Here is a 21779-nt window from a genome sequence, read left to right on the forward strand (position 1 = left end):
ACGTGTATCTCAACAAAAGCCTAGGTCAATGCTTTGGTCCGCTATGCATAACCTGAACCAGCAACTTCTAGATTGATTAAGACACTTGTGATTGCTGATTGGTCGCTAAAGATGGTTCTAGGGTCTAAGCATCTGTTGGACCATTTTTCTCAGCAATGAAGCTTAAATTGACGAGGAGAGGGGCCTTTGGTGCTCGGAAAGTGGCAATTTCAGTGGAGGCAACACAGGCACACACCTCATAATTTCAGGATGAAAGTCTTCTCTTGACTGAGTTGGTGTTCGCTTTATATAAAGCCATTCACACTGCCTCTTGGAAGGTGCCATGGCAGTTTCCTCGGCAGTTGCCTCTGTTAAACTTCTACGTTAGTTCTTAAAACCTCCATTTAACCGCTCTCACCCCCGAGAAGAAAGGGCACAATGATCTCTCACAACACACCTTCGTTTGTTATGCTCATGATAAACTCTAATTTTTATTATATATGATCATGTTTTTTTGGGAATATAGGAGAATATGAGCATTAATGAAGTATGTACAGGAGATGATAGAAAAGATTTATGAAAAAATATATAAGATGATTGAGAAAAAATAGAAAGAAATTGATGAGAAATAAGAAATAGACTTAGAGGGATCAACTCACTCTTCTCACTTGGATGCGAAATAAGAAATCATAAAAAATGATTTCATTTTAGTCACAAGGGGAAGTCGTTTTCCCTAATTTAAACTTGTCACTTTCAATCCATGAAAAATGTTTATCATCTATCGAGTAGTGTTTCTGAACTTTTTTTTGTCCCATAAAAAAGCACTAACTTTAGGTTAATGGATAATTTTAGCCCAAACTTTTTTTTGTCCCATAAAAAAGTACTAATTTTAGGTTGAGAGACAATTCTGGCCCCAACTTTTTTTTATCTTGTAAAAAGGCATCAACTTTCACTTAAATCTCAAATCTAAGCCCCATTGACTTAGAACCATTGATTATCTAACTTGACTATTCCACATTAGCAATAAATCTACGTGACTTGCTGACTGGATTTAAAACAATATTCATTGTCTTATTTTCTAAGCCACAATTTGAAGAATAACGGTGCAACTGTTCGTCTTCTTCACTTCACTAACAAGTCAAAAATATCTCAAGATTGAATCTCTCTGGTCAAACGTAATCTGAAGCTAACCACTGCCTATCGACAAAAGCCATGGACGAGATTCGCCAAGCTCACCACCATAACCTTCTTTCTCAAACAATGGTGAAAGTCAACGGGGGGCCAAATTTAGGATCATGATGAAAGTTGATGATTTTTAATGAGACAAAAAAAATTGGGGCTAGAATTGTCACTCGACCTAAAGTTTGTGCTTTTTTACAGGACATAAAAAAATTCGGGCTAGAATTGTCCCTCGACTTAAAGTTGGTGCTTTTTTATAGGAAAAAAAAAATTTTTGGTCAGAATTGTCCCTCGACCTAAAATTGGTGCTTTTTTTTTTAATTAAGGCCAAATTATTCCGGTGGGGGCCACCTACACAACCCCACGAGTTTACGTTTACTCGCTTCACGAGACCGCAAGGTGTTCCATGGACTTCAAAGTAACTGTCTACCGGGTCTCCAGACAAATACCCGTGAATTAAAAAATAAATAAATAATCAGGAGCGAGTATATCAGTCAAACGTCCTATTTTTTTTTCCCTTTATTGCTACCAGCACAGAACAAACTAGGACTTCATTAGAGGCTCTAAGAGAGTTTTTGAGGATCATTACCGTCGCCTATGCCGGTCGAAAGGGAGGAGCATGCACTTGGTTCGGTCCAAGGGATATGCAAGAATAACATGGAGGGCGGCAATTTAAAAAGAAAGAAAAAACCTTTTGTTTTTTCCACGTAGTTTCTTGTGCGAAAGGAAAGGCAAAGCAAAAGGTCAATTGCCAACTTCTCGCTCACCAAAAGGAAAGGCACTCCCAATTGTTCAGGAATTCTTTGAGTACTGTCACACCCGACCAAAAAACGAAGAAGGGAAGGCACTCCCAATTGTTCAGGATTTCTTATAGTGCTGTCACATGCCATTCCCCTGTTTTCTCGGTGAGATAAACTGCGAAAGCCCTCTTTCGCCACCAATGCACACAAAAGCTCAAGTACCACCATCAGCTGGTTTCACTTCCCTCGTTCACCACCGCCGATCAATCATCTTCACCTGCTCTCTCTCTCTCTCTAATGCAATTCATACATATAAGCAACCAAGTTCAAAACCTCAAAACTCCATAAGGCCACAAAGAAAGTTTCACTTGATCCGAATTAGCCAACAGGTGAAAGGCACAGGTTCTTGATCATTTCTTCCTTCGAGGTCAATTCAGGCATCTTGAACCTTGTTGTTCATCTGATTGAAGAGAATTGAACTGCCGAGGTGTATTCAACAACGGCAGGCAAGTTCTGATCTCGTAAGCTGTGGTGTTCCTTTTTATACTCACAGAAGATGGTCTTCAAAATGAGGACCTTCGATGTTGATCCTGGTTCAGACCCATTTGCTCCTTTTTTAACGCTGCCGCCTTCTCCTCCTACAAGAAGTGCCACTTGCTTTGGAGGAGTATTTGGACGAATTGCCATTACTTCTCCACGGGCCGCTTTGCCTGCAACGCTGCATGGTACTCAACAACAGAGGCCTCTCTCTGGAAAGGAACGGCTCGGGTAAATTCTCTGAACTTTCTCCTCTTCTCCACACAATATCATTTAAATTCTGATAGGCAGAGCTTGAATTTGCCCTTTTTCTTTCCCAGGGTTGGAATAGTCGGGGAATCGGAACACCAGGAATCAACTACATTAAACTACACAATGCCATCAGCGAATCAAAAATTAAAGAGTCAGGTCAGGTCCCTAAATTGCTTTAAATCCAGGAACAATGCTTCGCTGTCCTCTGAAAGGGTTTCAGCTCTGACGAGAGTCGAAAAGGCGAAGCAATCGGAGGAGCCTCTTAGGAAAGTCATGTACTTCAGTTGCTGGGGACCCAACTGAATATTGTGCTCCAAGATGTTAATAGACATCATTATGCAAGGATCTCGTTTCTCAGTCTTTACAGAAGTGCGCATTGCACTGGATGATAGTATCTAGAACTAAAATATTTGGAAGGTTCATTAGTTGCTCGACACAAAAAAGCAAATAAGAAGTTATGTTGGGTTCGATGTACTGCTGCTCTTATGATAACTCGATAGCAACTTGCAAGATCTCACTCCATGGTGTTTCTGACACAATCTGGTACCGATTCTGCGGCAAGTGACTCAGTTGATGCGAATTTCATTCAACAGATGAAGCTTTCAGGAATGTGCTCTTTCATAGGAAATGACTCCTTAAAGAGGAAAATCTTGGTCGAAGTTGATATTGGGTTTCAGATACTGAGCATCATAGATCAACAATGTTAACCAAAGCAAAACCTTTTTTTTTTACTGCTAGACGTTTATATTTAATTTCGTCTAAACTCTAATTCAGGTTTCTGCTATTACATGTTGCCTCATCACACAGCGATAACTTGAGCCAAAAGCATTCTAAGTTTCTATTAAAAAGTTTATATTCCAGTTGTCTTGGAGCTTTCTTGGCCAAAATATGGTTTCTTGGGAATACAACGTAATGTATATGTGAGCGTATATCCATATAATTGGCAATAAGCCGATCGTATACTCATTGGTCCTTCTTCTTCTTTCTTTTTTTTATTTTTTTAACTTGCTTGGAGAGATTTCAAAGAGGAAGAGCTTCTATAGAGGTTGCTTGGTAGTTACAGTAAATGACTCGGTCAAAGAAAAAGTAAAGGAAAAAGTTGACTGGTCAATAAAGGGAGGGGGGGAATAATAAAATAAAATAAAAAGGGAAAGAGACGCTAGGCCCAGACAGAGAGCACGCGAAAGAGAGAAAGCAAAGAAAGAAAAATGAGAAGAAGAAGAAAGGGAAAAAGGGAATGAGGATCTCGTGCGGACACACGACGGAGGCTTCATGAAGTCGGATTTACTTTGATTCGCAATGTACGGTAAGGATTTAAACCATTTAATCGTCTAATTAGATTAGTTTTCAGAATTAGAAGTAATGTGAAATTTGAACTACGAGGCTCGATTTTTGAGTTGTTAAGCTGAAAGATTTCATGGAAATGGTAGTTAAGGGTGTTGCGGAGTCGTGGGGTTTGAAAGGAGTTGATTTGAAGTAACGGTTTAGTTTGAGCAAAATTCTAAATTAAAGTTTCACGTTCAAGCTCCGCATTGCCAATAGCTTTGAATATCTGCTCCGAACGAGAGTTTTTTTTTGTGTGTAGGAGTCATTTTGTTAGCAAGTAAGTTTGATTTAGCCGATTCGTAGTTGATGTAGCGTTTTACTGGATTTTGATGTTATTCCTCACTGATTTGATAGGATTGCAAGTTCAACGGCTCAAGTAATTTAGTGTTATTTGGTTATGGGCATTTTTAAGTGAGTGGTACTGATCTTTTCTTTAATTTTCTATAACTCATGTCTTGAAATAATAGTCTTTTGGGTGAAAAGACGGTCATGCCATTCTCTCACTCTTGTCGGTTTCGGGGTGTGGACAGCTACGGGATGATGTCATTGTGATAAACATTGTTTCTGTGGTAAGCTTGAAGTCAACATTGTCCTGACAAGAACGTGCTTTTATGAATGAATGTGCTTCCCAGTTTTGGTCAAATCTGGAGATCGGCTATTCTAGCCTCTGGTTTTTTTCTTCTTTTGTTTTCCCTTCTACAGATTTGGGCTTTGTTGTCCTTGAGGGCATGGGGGTCCAACAAAGCAAACAATTTGCTCCAGTTGAATTTGTATTTGACATCCGAGTGACATACTTATAAGGGCACAATCCCACCAAATAAAGCGGATGGGCCTGAGTTATGTATGAATCGTGGGGATATCGGTCATGTTCAGAACGGAAGCACACAAATAAGATCCTACATTACCAAATCATTGGAACAAGAGCAGCAAAATTGGAGTAGTTGATAGACGGCCCAACCCCAAGATAACTTGTGCGTACGCTTCCTAACTCCCCTAAGTTCCGGGAACAAACTGTTGAATAACATGAATTTTGTCTTCCACGCAAGAGGAAGTGCTATTTGATATGTCTCGTGCACCCGTCACTCAACAATTCGAGTTTTGATTACAAATGACAAATCTAATGCCGTAAATATATAAAACATGCAAGTTTCTTCTCTCTCCTCACTAATTTGATTGGTCAATTAGACATGAGAGAAGAGTGTGAAATGTGAATACCATGGAGTTGGTTTTCTTCAATCATTTACTAGACCGGTAGCACTAAAATATAGTCAGAGAGAAAAATAAAAAGTGCGAAAATATCTCACATCACTCCTATGTGGGGTTTGAATCGGGCCTTATATTCATCTATAATGAGAAAAGAAAAAACGAGAGTTAAAATTAGTCTCTTCCACGTGGTTATCAACTAATGAAATCACAGGCACCATCAAAATTGTTAGATGGAAATTGGATTCATCTCCCGCTCTTCGTTTTCAATGGTAACAACGGACGAGACTTATTTACAAATATTGGTGCACGAAGTTTCAAGGAAAGCTCGAAAAGCTTGGAATAAGTTTTTTTTTTTTTTGGTAACCGAGGATCCGCCACCATTCTCCGGGACGGCACCGCGGTGAATCGGAGCGCCTATATCTACCGGGGAGATTAATTTCAAAGAACCCACCGCCAGGCCCCCACTTAAATTACGGAGCCGAGCGGGAGCTTGGAATAAGTTCGTTGCTTCAATATTAAGAAAGAGACCACATTGCATGAGAGCTCGTACCCGTGCGTACTCGTATTCAACAAAAGAAGACATTGGCAAAATCCACCGCACGTCTTTGTTTTTCCAAATTATACGTCTTTTATCTTGTCTAGACAAATTCATCTATTCAATAATTAATATTTATAACTATTTTAGAGGTAATAGTAATCGCCTGTTTACTTGGTGCCGGTCACTAGACGGCATTTCCGACCCATTATAATCCCAAAGCAACCTGTGGTCATGTCGTGTTGTCTGTTTGTGTTGCGTGCACGTTTGATGTTGCCATCGGTCTCATTTTCTAAAGGGGAAAAACCACCGAGAACCTTTAATTATGGTCGCTGTAACGTCAATATCCTAAACTTTTTTTTGCGTCACCAAAACCTCCAAAATTGTACCGCCGTGATAAAAATACCCGCCATCTATAATCAAAAACCATTAATTCGCCTACTATGATATCAATATCCCAATTTTTTCTTTGTGTCACTAAAATCCCAAACTTGTAGTCGTATAACAAAATTTTGGATATTGATATCGGTGTATACATAATTTAGAGGTTTTGATGGCAAAGAAAAGTTTGGGATATTGGACCCAATAGACATAGTTTAGAATTTTTAATGACATTAATTAACCTTAACTAAATTTTCGATATTCATATTAGTCTGAAGCTATCTCTATTACGTAAGAGAACGTGCTTTTTTTTTTTTGTCTGTCCTACTCTAACTCTCAATTCACTTTCAGAATTTTGCCCTGCCTCTTGCAAGGCGTGTAAATCGAAAACCCATATCTAAAACTACACTTCCCCATCTCTAACCCTCTGAGAATGTGGAGATTCGAAATCTCCACCTCCTTCCCGAATAGGAAGGGTGACAACTAGACTTTACCCCAACGGTTAAGAGAAAGTACTTGGCCCCCTCCTAGTTTCGCTTCCCGCCAAACCGCCAATTTTCCACGAATTTTATGCTGGACTCTCAATTCAGATCATCCTCCGTCGCTATTGATGACAAAAGTCTTCTCGGGACCGACTCTTGGAAGCCGCCACGGCAGTTTCGTCTGTTAAACTACCGAGTTGGTTCTTGGAAACTTCCATATAAGTGGCAGCTTCCTCTGCAGTTTCCTCCGTTAAACTTCTGAGTCGGTTCTTAAAACTTCGTCTATAACAGCACTCACCCACCAGGAGGGGCACAGCCATCTCTCACGACACACATTCATTTGTTAAGCTCGTGATAAAGCAACTTGGGTTCGGTTTCTAGAGAGAAGGGAAAACGGAGGAAAATGGTGTTCAGATTCGCCACCTTCGATCCCGTCCAAGATCCCGACGATTTCAACCCGGCTTTTCCACCTACTCCGTCGTCATCACCCTCCGTAGCACTCTGTCAGCCATGCGAATACACTTGCACTTTCACCAAAACCATTGTCACCCGACTTGTTTCTGCCGGTGCTTCTCTTGTCTTGGCAGCCCCTGCTTTTGAATTTCACGATGATGAGATTCGAGACCGATTCACAGAGACGCCATTTCACGGTATCAACTTTGATGTCCGTCCAGAATTTCATCAAAGACAGCTTAAAGAGTTTACTCTGAAGGAGTTGAAGGCAGCCACCCGAAATTTCAGCAACAAGAGAGTTATAGGGAGAGGCGGATTTGGTGAAGTCTATGAGGGTCAATTAGCTGATGGCTCTCTAGTGGCAATCAAAAGATGCAATGCACAAAGCAATCGAGGTATCTTAGGGTATAAAAGAGAAGTAATGATCGGTAGCATCGTACCCCCACGTCACAATCTGCTTCCCATGGTCGGATTTTGCGGAACACCAAAATGCAGGGAGCTAATTCTCGTCTGCCCCTTGATGATCAATAGAAGTGCAGCATCGTGCTTAAGAGAGCGACCCGAGGCACAACCCCCGCTGGACTGGCCTACCCGCAGAAAAATAGCTGCGGGCGCTGCGAGAGGGCTGTCCCATCTGCATGATCTGAACATAGTGCACCGAGATATCAAAGCTGCAAACATTCTGTTGGATGAGGAATTTGAGCCTCACATTGGAGACTTTGGGTTGGCCAAGTTCATCCACCGTAGGCACGGTGGATACTTTGAGGATGGCATCGAGGAGGCAGCCGTGCTTCCGAGGAACAAATCCGAAGGAGGATCCCACGGTGAATATTCTGATGACACGACAGCGATATGTGGCACAAGAGGACATATTGCGCCAGAGTATATCATTACCGGGAAATGCTCAGTGACGAACGACGTCTTTGGTTTTGGGATAATGCTTCTAGAACTCTTGAGCGGACAAAGTGCTTGTGATCTTGCAAGGCTTGCAGATGACGCGGATATGGGGTTACTCGATTGGGTAAAAGGGCTTCTGGTAGAGCGTAGATGGGCAATTCTAGTCGATCCCGATCTGCAGGGTGAGTTTGAAGAGGAGATAGAGAAAGTGATCCAGCTGGCTCTTTTGTGCACACAAATAGACCCAAGAGAACGACCATCCATGGCACAAGTAGTCCGAATTCTCGAAGGCCATAGCATCGAGGGGAGATGGGAGAAGTATTATTTGAAGTATCAGCATCTCTCGTGGAACTTCGGAAGGCTTCAAGGGAATGCGGACGTCTCCTCTTCATTACTCATTCCTGAAGAATTATCCGAACCCAGATAATTAATTTCTTGACCTAAGAACCCGGCCCCTTCTACTTACAGCAATCTCCCAAAAGATTTGAGTGATGGGAGCGGATGTTAACTTATATATCAGTCAACAGAATTTCTCCTAATTCATATGAGGCTTGAAATGTCATAGTTGATGTGTAGCTAAGCTAGATATCACAAATAATAAGAGAAATGTGATCGATTACAATAAGAAGAAATTTATTACCGACAAGGACATAACCTACCTGCATAAATTGCAAGACTTCACAAATTTTGTTGTTTTTAAATATATTCTAAAATATATATATCTATATCTATTCTAACTTCATAGAAACCTCACCATTGCGAGGGTGCCGTACACTACCGTTATCTTCCATTGGCAACGATATCACACCCTAAATCCACACGAGGAAAAAGGGGTGACATAGCCATCCGTTAAGAGAAGGACGAAGTCTCGAAATCACCATACATAACAAAAGGCCAAGAAAAGCTGGTCAAAAGGTCTTAAATGTACGGAAACGACATAAAAGCATGCCCCGAACCAGCTATCTCCAAAAAAGATTATATCATCAACATGTACATCTTGGCCACTAACTAATACCAAAAGAACAAGGCCGAAAAATCACCAAGTCGAAGCACTCCTCCTAAGCGTCACAAGGTAAGGTACCAAAAATGTTAATGGAAATGAGTGAGCCACCAATAGCTCAATGATTGATACTTATCTCATTATGGGATAGAACACTATTTATGCACATTTTGTAAACATCGTTTTCGCTAAAAAAACAATTAACAAAGCTTATAGAGCCAAAACAATGCATTTGTAGCAATAAATCCAAACATGCGGTCACAAGATAGCATTTTAACATAAAACACAAAACTATGTCAATGGTCGAGCTCATTTGACTAATCTCTCGCCCATTGTCATGGAATGCGGCAGGAGAAATTACTAAAAAAGTTCTAAACCTTTTTAATTTGGCAAATTTAATCCAATTTAAAAGGGTAATCGGCCAAAATTGATTATCATCTAACCAATTTTGGCCAGAAAAATCGCTGACATGGACGTCGATCGTCATACGTGGCATGACTGACGACTGGCACTGACATAAACAATTTTTGAAAATTTTTAAATATTTTTTTATTTTCTTTTTCTTTTCTTCTTTTCTTTTTTTTCCTTTTTCCTCCGCCGGTTGCCGAGCCTCCTCATTGGCTAGCAAGAGCCGATCTCGCCCACCGAGTGAGGCTCGCCCAAGGCCAACGAAGGTCGACCTTGCTTGCCTCCCTCGCCAAGCGAGGCTCACCCACGCAAGGGCGAGGTTGCCAGAGGCCAACGAGGTTAAGCCTCATCCAAAGCTGGCGAGAGCGAGCCTCGCTCAAGGCCAACAAGGTCGACCCCCACTAGATACTGGCGAGGTGACCTCACCAGCCTTGGGAAACCTCGCCCCTGCAAGGGCAAGCCTCGCTCGACGAGCGAGGTTGACCCTCACCTGTGGTCGGTCGCCGGTCATTGCTGGGGCTAGCGATCGACGGAGGAAGAAGGAAAAAAGAAAGGAAAAAAGAAAAAGAAAACAAAAAAATTATAAAAAATTCAAAAAACATTTTAAAAATTTGCAAAAATTGTTCAAATTAGTGCCGGCCGTTCCACGTAGGACAGCTGGCGTTCACGTTAGCGATTTCCAATCAAAATTAGCCGGATGGACTACATTGGCAAATTGTCAAAAGGCTTATAACTAAATTGATACAAATGCAATAGGTTTAAGACTTTTTTGGTAATTATCCCTAATGCGCCCCTCGTGGCAAGGCTCACAACAAAGTTTGCCCCTTAATATAAGTCTCTACCTATTATTAGCTGGTGGCTCGACCCACACAGAATAGCCTAAAAAGTAGTATGTATACCATATACCTACTACCGGACTCAAGGTTTCATGTAGTAAAAAGGGCATGGAGTCCAACAATGCCACTCTCAATCAAACGTATGAACTATCAAACTTACTTTATAATTAGAGTTCACAAGTCAAATCATATAACACTTCCACCTAGCATTTCACATTTATAATTCATTGCAGAAAGTAATCATCAAACTAAGCTCACAGTGTTGTAATTACGAAAAGTAACAAATCACAATGCAAATCCTAGTAATGAAAATGTAGTCAATTTCCGGTCCAAAATTTATAAAGCAAATTCTCCAAGCACTATCACTTTCTTTCAAATACCATGTCGTGCTATGCTTATCTTATACCATAACATATACTAAGTTTTCGAGACATGATATTTTAAAATCCATAGGAAATAAAAGCACCACTCAACTACAATCAAAAGCCAAATCGCAAACTAAGCCATTTGGAAAGTTTCAAAATCTTATCAAGCATTAACCAAACGTCAAACTTACGTCAGCAAACGTCGACTAAGACTCTACTAGGAGACTATATGTTTGGGTCAAACGTCCACTGACGGTATAATAGTTCTTTAAAAGAAAAGCGGTGTTTACAGTATGTTTGTTGCATAAAACTGGATCGGGTATTACAGCCTTTTGGTTATTTGAATTGACATAGTAAAACATCTCTTGGAATATTTTGTGGGTTATGATTCGTGAAATGCTTTGAGAGATGTTGTATGAAATATAATAGGACTCATAGGTCGCTCAATTTCTTCACGTTAAATTAAGTATTTTTGGTAATTAAGGTGGATCCACACACATGATGATTTGCATTAGCTTGAAGTCAACAATGTCCTTACAAGGACATGCTTTTATGAATGAATGGCTGGGAAGTGCAATCACTCAATTTCTAAATAGGATGAATTATGAGAAAAAATTAGACTGAACATGTATCAATAATTGGAAAGCCATTTGTGTTTCTTATAACTGGATTGGAATTCCTATCCAAGGTGGGGAATTTCAGCTAAAAGATCATTACTTGGCCAAAAAAATAAATAAGATATAACAGCACAGACCTATTTTAATATGGTTACCAGATTTGATCAAATCTGGAAATCAGCAATTCTAGCCTCTGGTCTTCTACAGTATTGGGCCTGTTGTCCTTGAGGCCATTAGGGTCAAACAGAACAAACAATTGCTCCGGTTAAATTTGCACTGGGCTTGATCCAACCAAACAATGTGAAATGGGCAGTTTTGAATCGAGGGATCATCATTTATCAACAATTCGAGTTTTGATCCAACATGACAAGTTTAATGCCGTACGTATATAAAAGAGATAAGTGCATTAAAAGTCCTAAAATTTGTCACGAAAATACAATTGAGTCATAAAACTCACTTTTTGAAAGTTTTAGAACTCGATATAACATTCGTGACAAGTTTTAGGACTTGATTGCACTTTTTGAAAGTTTTAAGACTCGATTACACTTTCATGATAAGTTTTAGGACTTCCAGATATAAAACATGCAAGTTTCTTCTCTCTCCTCACTAAAATCGAAGTTTTCTCGGACAGCTCAATTGGACATAAAGATCAGTGTGGAATGTGAAAACCATGAAGTTGCTTTTCTGTAATCATTGACTAGACCAATAGCACTGAAGTATAGTCAAAGAGAAAAACTGAAGAGAAAAAAAGGGGGTATGAAAATATCTCACAACGCTTGGCTATGAGATTTAAATGGACCTTATATTCACGCATAATGAGAAAAGCAATGGGTAAGAGTTAAGATCAGTCTTTTCCACACGGTTATCAACTAATGAAATCGCATATAGACGGAAATCGGATTCATCTCAAGCTCTTCACGTCCGATGGTCACAATTGACAGGACTGTTTTTTTTTTTTTTTGGTCGTCAATTGACAGGACTTATCTATGGACCGACCTGAGGTCTGACAGGAACAAGCATTGAATTTTAGGTAAAGACTAAATCAAAATTTAAAGGCGCCACACATTGCAAACGCTAATATAACTTGCTCAAGTGTGTAATTGACCATCGGGTTGCTGTCCTAGTCACGACCAGAGAAGTCCGACCGCCTTTGTCAGGCAGTACCCACGAAGCATCCAGGAAAGCTCTAACAGCTGATGATAAGTTCCCGGGTTCAACATCAAAGAAGATTCCACATTGCACGAGAGCTCGTGCTCGTATGCAGACGCATACAACAAAAGAAGACATTGGAAAAATCCACCCCGCGTCCAGGTTTTTCCAAATTGTGTATCTTTTATCCTGTCCCAACAAATTTATCTCTTCAATCAACATATTCATTATCATAGGTTTAGAGGTAAAAAGTTATTGTTTGCGTGCTTGGTGTCGGTCACAAGACGCCATTTCCGAGCCATTACAATCCCAAAGCGAAGAAAACGACTGTGGGCACACCTAGGCACGCGCCACTCGCAGGGAACTTCCTGATAAATTAATGGTAGAAGTCTTCTCTGGACTGACTAAGTGCTCACTTGACATAAAACCATTCACACTGCCTCTTGGAAGCTGCCGTGGCTTTTTCCATCTGTGAAACTTCTATGTTAATCTCGTTATAAAGCAACACTTGACATAAAACCATTCGCAGCGATCTCTCGCAACACACATTTTTTTGTTAATCTCGTTATAAAGCAACTTGGGGTTGGTTTCTAGAGAGAAGGGTAAAGGAAGGAAAATGGTGATCAAAATTCGCCACCTTCGATCCCGCCCAAGATCCCGATGATTTCAACCCGGCTTTTCCACCTACTCCATCATCATCACCCTCAGCAACACTCTGGGTCCGTTTGGTTCGACTTTGAAGGAATGCCTTTGGGGAATGCAAATACTTTTGGGCTAAAGGGATTTCCCAAAATGCAAGTAGTGTCTGATAAGTGTATTTGAAAGCAACTTTGGCCTAAATACCGTTCGGTAAAAAATATATTTTGTAAAGGATTTTGCTAATATTTAAAAAAAAAAAAAAGTTTCCGGTGGAGTTCGACCACCGGCCACCGTTGCCGACCAAATCTGGTCGCCGGCCAACCGCCGACAATCAGATCTGGTCGCTAGCCACCATCGCCTGACCTCAAGCGAGGCGGCCTGAGGTCGCGCAACCTCAAGCGTCGCCTGGGTCGTACAACCCAGGCGACGCCTGAGGTCCAGCGACCACCGCCCGAGGTCGCGCTACCCTGGCGACCGTCGCCTGGGGTCGCCGGACCTCAGGCGTCGCCTGGGTCACGCGACCAAGGCGACGCCCGAGGTCCGGCAACCCAAGGTGGCGTCGCTTGGGTCGCGCGACCTCAGCGACCACCACCTGGGGCCGTGCGACCTCAGGCAACGGTCGCCTGGTGTTCGCGCAACCCCCAGGCAGTGGTCGCCGGGGTCAGGCTAGCCCTCAGGCGGCAGTCGCCGACCGCCGAACATGCTGTCTAGGGAAGATGAACAGTGCGCGATAAACAGTGCAAGTTGCATTCCGAAAATGTAACTTCCCAAGGCACCTCCAACCTTGCATTGACCATAAGTCTCTTGGAAAGCATTGAAAATGCAATTGCATCTCCCCAAAGTGAGTAAAAAAAGTTGTCAAACACTATTTACATTTGACCAAGGGACTTTAGAACCCAAATGAGCATTCCAAATGCTGAGCCAAACGGGGCCTTTGTCAGCCATGCAAATACACCTACACGTTCACCAAAACCATCGTCGGCCGACTTGTTGCTGCCGGTGCTTCTCGTCTTGAAAGCCCCAGCTTTTGAATTTGATGGTCATGAGATTCAAGACCGATCCACAGAGATGCCACTTCATAGTATCAAGTTCGATGTCGGTCCAGAATTTCACCAAAGGCAGCTTAAAGAGTTTACTCTGGTGGAGTTATATAAGGCTACCCAAAATTTTAGCCACATAAACATTATAGGCAGAGGTGGACTTGGCAAAAGTCTACAAGGATCAGTTAGCTGACGGCTCTCTAGTGGCAATCAAAAGAATGAAAGAAGAACGAAGTCAAGGTGCACTCTTACAGTTCAAAACAGAAGAAATCATTGGTGGCATCATACCCTCACATCACAATCTGCTTCCTGTGCTCGGATTTTGCAGAAACTCACACCCCAGAGAGTTCTTGATCGTCTACCCATTCCTGATCAATATAAGTCTGGAAAAATGCTTGAGAAAGCGAAACGATAATCAACCCCCGCTGGACTGGCCTACCCGCATAAAAATAACTGTGGGAGCTGCGAGAGGGCTGCCCCATCTGCATGATCTGAAGATAGTGCACCGAGATATCAAAGCTGCAAACATTATGTTGGATGAGGAATTTGAGCCTCACATTGGAGACTTTGGGTTGGCTAAGCTCATAGTTGGCAGTCACGGTGGATGCTGTGTGGATTGCATCGAGGAGGGACCCATACTTCCAAGGAACGAATCCAAAGCAGGATCCGACAGTGGATATTGTGATGTCACAACAGCGGTACGTGGCACAGTAAGACATATTGCGCCAGAGTATCTTAGTACCAGGAAATGCTCGGTGAAGACGGATGTCTTTGCTTTTGGGATAATGCTTCTGGAACTCGTCACCGGACAAAGAGCTTTTGATCCTGGAAGGCTTGCCATGATGTTACTCGATTGGGTAAGGGTTTCTGGAAGAGCGTTGGTGGGATATTCCAGTCGATCCCGATCTGCAGGGTGCATATGACAAGGAGGAGATAGAGAAAGTGATCCAGCTGGCACTTGTGTGCACACAATTTGTCCCGAGAAAACGACCATCCATGGCACAAGTAGTCCGAATTCTTGAAGGCCATAGCATCAAGGAGAGATGGGAGGAGCATCAGACATGGGAGCCGAATTGGCATTTAGTGACATACACTGATTGGATTGTGGCGGTCTCCACTTCACATCTCAGAGCTGAAGAATTATTTGAACCTAGATAATATATTTGTTGAAGTAACAATTTAGCCCATTCTAAAAAATGCAGTCTCCCGAAATGAGTGTTCCGAGTGGTGAGGGTGGATATTAACTTATATATCTCAATAAGATCTTTCAATGGATGCGGGATTTGAGATATCATAATTGATACTTATCTGAACTAAAGATCACCCCGTGATAAAATAAATGTCATCGCTTATAATGAGATATTATCACCAACAAGGACATAATCTACCTGCTTGAGTCGCGAGACCACCAAATTTCGTTGTTTTTCAATATATTTATTCTTACTTTATGAAAACCTCGCCATGTTGAGGATGCTTTACAATACTTTACTTTCTTCCTTAGTCAACGATGTCACATCCTAAAAGGCGGTGACACAGTCGTCCATTAAGAAAAGGCCAAGAGTAACCGTACCTAACGAAAGCCCCAACAAAAGCTGATCACAATGTCTAGGGTACAGAATCCACACAAGTGTATGCTCCCAAGCCCGCTATCTCCTCTTAACCAAAAAAAAAACCTGCTATTTCCATAAAATATAAAAGGGAAAAAACCACCAAAAACCCCAAACTTTGCCATCTGTGACATATTTACCCCGAACTTTTTTTTGTGACACCAAAAACCCCGAACTTTGCTTTTTGTGATACATTTACCCCAATGTATTTAGTCCATGGACATTTTTGTCTTTTTTGCTTTTTCTTTTTTTTTTTTTCTTTTTTTTCCTTTCCGGCAGGGGGGGCCTCGCCGGCGTCGGGCGAGGGCTGCCCATCGCCGGATCCGGCGAGGGGGGCCCTCGCCGGCGTCGGGCGAGGGCTGCCCATCGCCGGATCCGGCGAGGGGGGCCCTCGCCGGCGTCGAGCGAGGGCGGCCCTCGCCAGATCCGGCGAGGGCGGCCCTCGCCGGCGTCGGGCGAGGTTCGCCCTCGCCAGATCGGGCGAGGGCGACCCTCGCCGGCGTCGGGCGAGGTCCGCCCTCGCCTAGGCGAGCGAGGCGGCCCTCGCCGTCTGGCGCGAGGTCGACCCTCGCCGGCGTCGCGAGGGTCGCCCTCGCACGGGCGAGCGAGGGCGGCCCTCGCCGATCTGGCGAGGTCGACCTCGCACGGGCGAGCGAGGGTCGACCTCGCTCGAGTCGGGCGAGGGCCGCCCTCGCTCGCCCAGCGAGCGCGCCTCGCGGCGTCGGCGAGGGTCGACCTCGCCTCGGGCGAGCGAGGCGGCCCTCGCCGATGCCGGCGAGGGCGACCCTCGCCGGTGTCGAGCGAGGGTCGCCCTCGCCCGATCCGGCGAGGGCCGCCTTGCCGGCGTTGGGCGAGGGGCCGCCTCGCTCGCCCGGGCAAGGGGCGACCCTCGCCGACGCCGGCGAGGGCGGCCTCGCCGGATCTCGCGAGGGTCGCCCTCGCTCGGACGCCGGCGAGGGTCGACCTCGCCCAGATCGGGCGAGGGCCGCCCTCGCTCGCCTAGGCGAGGGCGGACCTCGCCGACGCCGGCGAGGGTCGCCCTCGCCCGGGCGAGCGATGGCGACCCTCGCCGGAGCTCGAGCGAGGTCGACCTTCGCCCGACGCCGGCGAGGTCGACCTCGCTCGAGTCGGGCGAGGGCCGCCCTCGCTCGACGCCGGCGAGGGCCCCCCTCGCCGGATCCGGCGATGGGCAGCCCTCGCCGGAAAGGAAAAAAAAAGAAAAAAAAAAAGAAAAAGCAAAAAAGACGAAAATGCCCATGGACTAAATACATTGGGGTAAATGTGTCACAAAAAGCAAAGTTCGGGGTTTTTGGTGTCACAAAAAAAAAGTTCGGGGTAAATGTGTCACAGATGACAAAGTTTGGGGTTTTTGGTGGTTTTTTCCCAATATAAAATAAAACAACTATACCGAAAACATGTACGTCTTAGCCGATAACTAATACCAGGAGAAAACGGCCGAAAATCCCCATGTTGAAGCACTCCTCCTTTTGACCCCAAAAGAAAAAAAAAAAAGCACTCCTCCTAAGCATCATCGGGTAAGGAACATGAAACGTAAAAAAAAAGTAGTGAACAAACCACGACTTAATAAATGATACTTATCTTGTTATGGGATCAAACATCAATTATGCACATTTTATGAACGTCACTTTTGCTAGAAAAAAACATTTAACAAAGCTTATAGAAACAATAAATCCAAATATGTCTTGACAACATAGTATGTCCTAAGGGATGTCAATGGCCAAGTCCATTGACTAATTTCTCACCCAATGTCAAAAACTATGGCCACGTTTATCCTCGTGGCAAGGCTCACAACCAAGTTTCCCCTGGGTATAGGTTACCACCTATTATTAGCCAGTGACTATTAGTATGTATACCAAATAACCACTATCCAACTGGGGGTTCCACGAAGTAATAAGGGCACAAAATCTAGCAATACCATTTTCAATCAACCATATAAACCATCAAAATTACTTTATAATTAGAGTTCACAAGCCAAATCATATAACACTTTCACAAAGCATTTTAAATTTTCATTCCATCTTCAAATCCAGTAATGAAAAGGTAGTCAATGTCCAACCCGGGTTTCATAAAACAAAGCTCCAAGCACTACTGCTTTCTTTTCAAATACCATGTCATGCCATGCTTATCTTATATCATAACACATACTAAGTTTTCAAGACATCACGTTTTGAAATTCATAGGAAATAAAAGTACCACTCACCTACAACCAAAAGCCAAATCAGAAGCCACGCTGTTCGGAAAGCTTCATTGTCCTATCAAAGAGGCATCGATCGAATGTCATGCTTACGCGCCAACAAACAAACTTGACTTACACTCTACTAAGAGACTCTTTTTTTGTCAAAACGTCCACCTTATCGAATGATATTTATTAAAAAGGAAAAGTGATATTTAGAGTATGTTTATCGCATAAAGCTGGATTAGGCATTTACTACCCTTTTGGTTGTTTGAAACAACATAATAAAGCATCTCTTGTAATAGTTTGTGTGTTGATAATTTGAGAAATGGCTAGAGAAATGTTACATGAATTGTATTTTGCTTGATGGAATGAATTATGAAAGGTTATATGTATAGGTGTGTAAACCTAATCTACGAAATGGATTCTGAATTTGTTTATGATTGGAGTGTGAGTTAGGGGTCTTATGCTCACTGGCGTTATGATCTAAGCCCATTGAGAGGTTGTGAGTACGCATATTGTTCTTAGGACGTCCTTTTTGGGTCGAGCCGCTAACTAATATAGGTGGAGTCCTATCCCAAGAGGAATCTCAGTAGGCCTTGCCACGGGGTATTAAGTGTGGTCATAGTTCGATATTGAGCACTAGATTGATCAATGACTAGACCATTGATGTTGCTTTGACATTATTGCTTATTTGGATGTTCTTGATGTATATGAACTTGTGCGAAATAACATGAAAACATCTTTGGACTTTCATTGGTTCTCAAACGGGTTCGCTTTGTTTTGAAATGTTTATAAGTGTGCATAGCAGATGTGCGATCTGCTTAGAATAAATTTGTAAGACTCACTAAATGGTGGTTTGCTCATGTCATTCATTTCAATTTTTTTTCATCTGCATCTACCGACAAGTAGGATGGGAGCAAATTTCGACGAGGGCTTTTGGAGTTTGATTTTGGTATAGTTTGAGATAGTTGTATAAATGAAGTACAGTTACCTTTGTCAAGTTTAGTTTGATAAGTCGCTGGAGATATATGGTATAGTTCGTTATTTTGAGTTTTCTGGTTAGCTGGTGAGATGTATGTGTCCATTTTGATGGACCGCTATATTCTGTAAACGAGTACTGATCGGATGAAATTGTTGGAGCAAGTTCAGTGGTATAACGAAAAGGACATCGGGAGATCAAGAAACCATTTTAGTCCGTCGCAAATATATCGTCTCCAACACGAGGGCCACCAATTTGATCTTCTTGATGCTCATCTCCTACGGGTTGCCGTGCCTGCAGGACTGAGAATACAACAGAGAATCATATGGGGCAAAATTGTTGACCTCTTGCCTCTCATCTCCTGAGAAATACTAAAGTGCAATGCAAATAATAGAGAAAAGAAATGGGAATACCATCAAAAATGGTTCATTCTGTTTATCATATATTGACGTGGAACTTGCAATGGATCTTTTCTTTTTTGTCCCTTGGACTGGTTGAGGGCCTGAAAGACCATGGATTTAGCACACTGAACCGTCCAGTACCGGCATTAAATCGTCGGGCTAATGACCAGGTCCGAGGATGTTTGACCTCTTTCTACCCAAGCTAAGAAGGATGATTCTCCATCTGCAGCAATTGTCCAGAGGAAGATGAGAGAAGGAAAATGCGAAGCAACCGGGAGGGGCCTCTTAGGAATTTGCTTTGTGAGGTTGGCTGCTGAATCAGCCTTTCTTGGTCCAGAAAAGCCATTGTTTGACACCATGTATAACACAGGTGCTGAAATGATAGCTCTTGGGATCTCTTTTTCCCTAATCGTTAGCTTTTTGTTGACCGGAAGTGTCACACCCCACGCCCCGAAACCTACAAGGATGGGGGATGACACAACCGTCCTTCCATCCGAAAGATGCAGCCTCAAACTTCAACAAGAAATCCAACTCTCAAAGTCCCCATGACGTCGCTCTTGTTCTATTGGCTACTAACCAAGAAACCTGAAAAGATTTGGGAAAAAGAAAAGTGAGCAATCACAGCTCAATAAGTAGTGCGAATCGCTTCTAAGCAGATCGAGCAGCCACTATACATATATACAAAGCAATACTAAAACTTCATAAGCCAAACTCAAGATATAAAATACATATCGAATCACATAAGAGTTGTTTCATTTCAACAAGACTTTATATAATTTAGAAAATACCCATTTAAATCATCATAAACATCAATGGTCAAGGTCATTGATCAATCTCTATTAAAAACCACGTCAATGGTACATTCCATTGACCAATCTCAAGTTACACATCAACAGTCTATTCACACGTCGATGATCCATTCCATCGACTAATCTATTGTTCAATATCAAACTATGATCACGACATAAAACCTTATGACAAGACTACCAAGATTCCTCCTTGACAAGATCTCCACCTACAAAACCGATGACTCGGCCCAAAAGGATATTCTAACCCAGTGTGCATACCCTCAAGCCCCTCAATAGGCTCACAGCGATATTGGACACAAAACTCACATCCTCCAATACTAGAAATCCAAACTAGAAATCAATCTCATAAACCAAACAATTAACTTTTCACAATATAGCTCATTCGCCGTTTCTCAAACCATTTCTCAAATCATTTATAAACCAATTTCACAAATCGATATGTATAACATTTTGTAACATTTTTGATAAAACGTTTCTCAAATCCTCTTAAAACTCATTCCATAAACCAATTCGTAACATAATACATATATATCCATTCGCAATATTTTTCTTAAAACCATTCTCAAATGACCAAGGAGTAGTAAATGCCGATCCAGGCTTTTATGCAATAGCAATGCTATTTTAAGTTCAATATATATTTCCAGGCGTGGGTTTTATAAAACCAAAGAAGAGATAGTATCACTCACCTGGAATCCCAAAAATCAAACAACCACGCTCACTCGAAACGACGATCTCGTAATCCTAACAATTAAATGAGAATCTACGTCTAAACCAAGTAAAATACTACAATAACTACGAAATGGTTAAACGGCGCTTCAATGCTAACAAGACAGCTCAAAGGCACCCGCAAATCGCTCATCCAAAGCAATTATCCAAACCGTCCGCAACAAGGAGTTTGAGCGCGAAACTTGGTTGCACCAAAAATCTTTCCATCAAACCCCGTTCCAAACAAACTTATAGCCAGAAGAAAGTCCATTCAAAGAACTACAAAATTCCCAGCTTGGCCGACCCAAACTCGGGCCAAAAAGCAACGAAAATCGGCATGGAAAGCTGCTAGTCGTGCATTGTTTACCACGCACGCTCAACTTCAAAATTTCTTTTCGAGTAAACCGTAAGTCCAAATCGAGTTCCGTAAGATCCCACGACCTCACAATACTCTAAAATACCATATCTATATATATACGCCACTTGAAAACTCAAAAATCAGATTACGCAATTTGAATTTCACCAAACTCCGAAATTTGAGCCCTAACCCGAAAAATACTTCGATTGGAAGAACGAGGGGCGCGAACACTTACCGTGCATTGTGATACGAAGTCAATTCGGCTTGGAAAGGTCCCACGGCAAAAACCCATCTCTTTCTCTTTCCCTTTCCCTTTCCCTTTCCCTTTCTTCCTCTTCTTTCTCTTTCTTTTTCCCCTTTTCTTTCCCTTTTCTCTCTTCTTCTTTTCTCTCCCGTGGGTGTGTCGGCCCACTGTCTTTAAAAGCTGAAGGCTACCAATTTTGCTTCTTATTTTTTCTTTTTCTCTTTTTTTTCTTTTTGTGGGTCCCACCATTTTCTTTTTGACTTGGTCAAAAATCTCAAATATTACGGGAAGCAGGGCCTTTGTGCTTGGAAAAAGTGGCTATACCGTGTGCGAAAACCGCGTTGCGTGCCTAGGGCCAAATTTGAGTGGGACTAATTCTATAATTAATCCTATGCCCGTTTACTCGCCCTGTGCATTGTTTCTTTTCAAGGATAGTGAGATCAGTCTCCCAGCTTCAA

General features: G+C 42.5%; 2 protein-coding genes and 1 pseudogene across 2 annotated transcripts; all 3 read left to right on the forward strand.

The window, feature by feature from the left end:
• The first annotated feature begins 1875 nt into the window (after positions 1-1875).
• Positions 1876-3662, forward strand: LOC115661923 (uncharacterized). Its single transcript, XM_030584117.2, has 2 exons — positions 1876-2666; positions 2756-3662. Exons 1-2 carry the CDS (start codon positions 2455-2457, stop codon positions 2988-2990), a joined length of 447 nt encoding a protein of 148 aa, XP_030439977.1. The 5' UTR covers positions 1876-2454; the 3' UTR covers positions 2991-3662.
• Positions 3663-6938: 3276 nt separating this feature from the next.
• On the forward strand, positions 6939-8608 carry LOC115661922 (somatic embryogenesis receptor kinase 1-like). Its single transcript, XM_030584116.2, has one exon. The coding sequence runs from the start codon at positions 7021-7023 to the stop codon at positions 8392-8394; it is 1374 nt and encodes a 457-aa protein (XP_030439976.1). The 5' UTR covers positions 6939-7020; the 3' UTR covers positions 8395-8608.
• Positions 8609-12971: 4363 nt separating this feature from the next.
• Positions 12972-15179, forward strand: LOC130134942 (somatic embryogenesis receptor kinase 1-like; annotated as a pseudogene).
• The last annotated feature ends 6600 nt before the right edge of the window (positions 15180-21779 follow it).

The sequence above is a fragment of the Syzygium oleosum genome, unplaced genomic scaffold (genome assembly GCF_021117445.2).
Source record: "Syzygium oleosum isolate NSW1041296 unplaced genomic scaffold, Sole_v2.1 Sole_v2.25, whole genome shotgun sequence".
NCBI lineage: Eukaryota > Viridiplantae > Streptophyta > Magnoliopsida > Myrtales > Myrtaceae > Syzygium > Syzygium oleosum.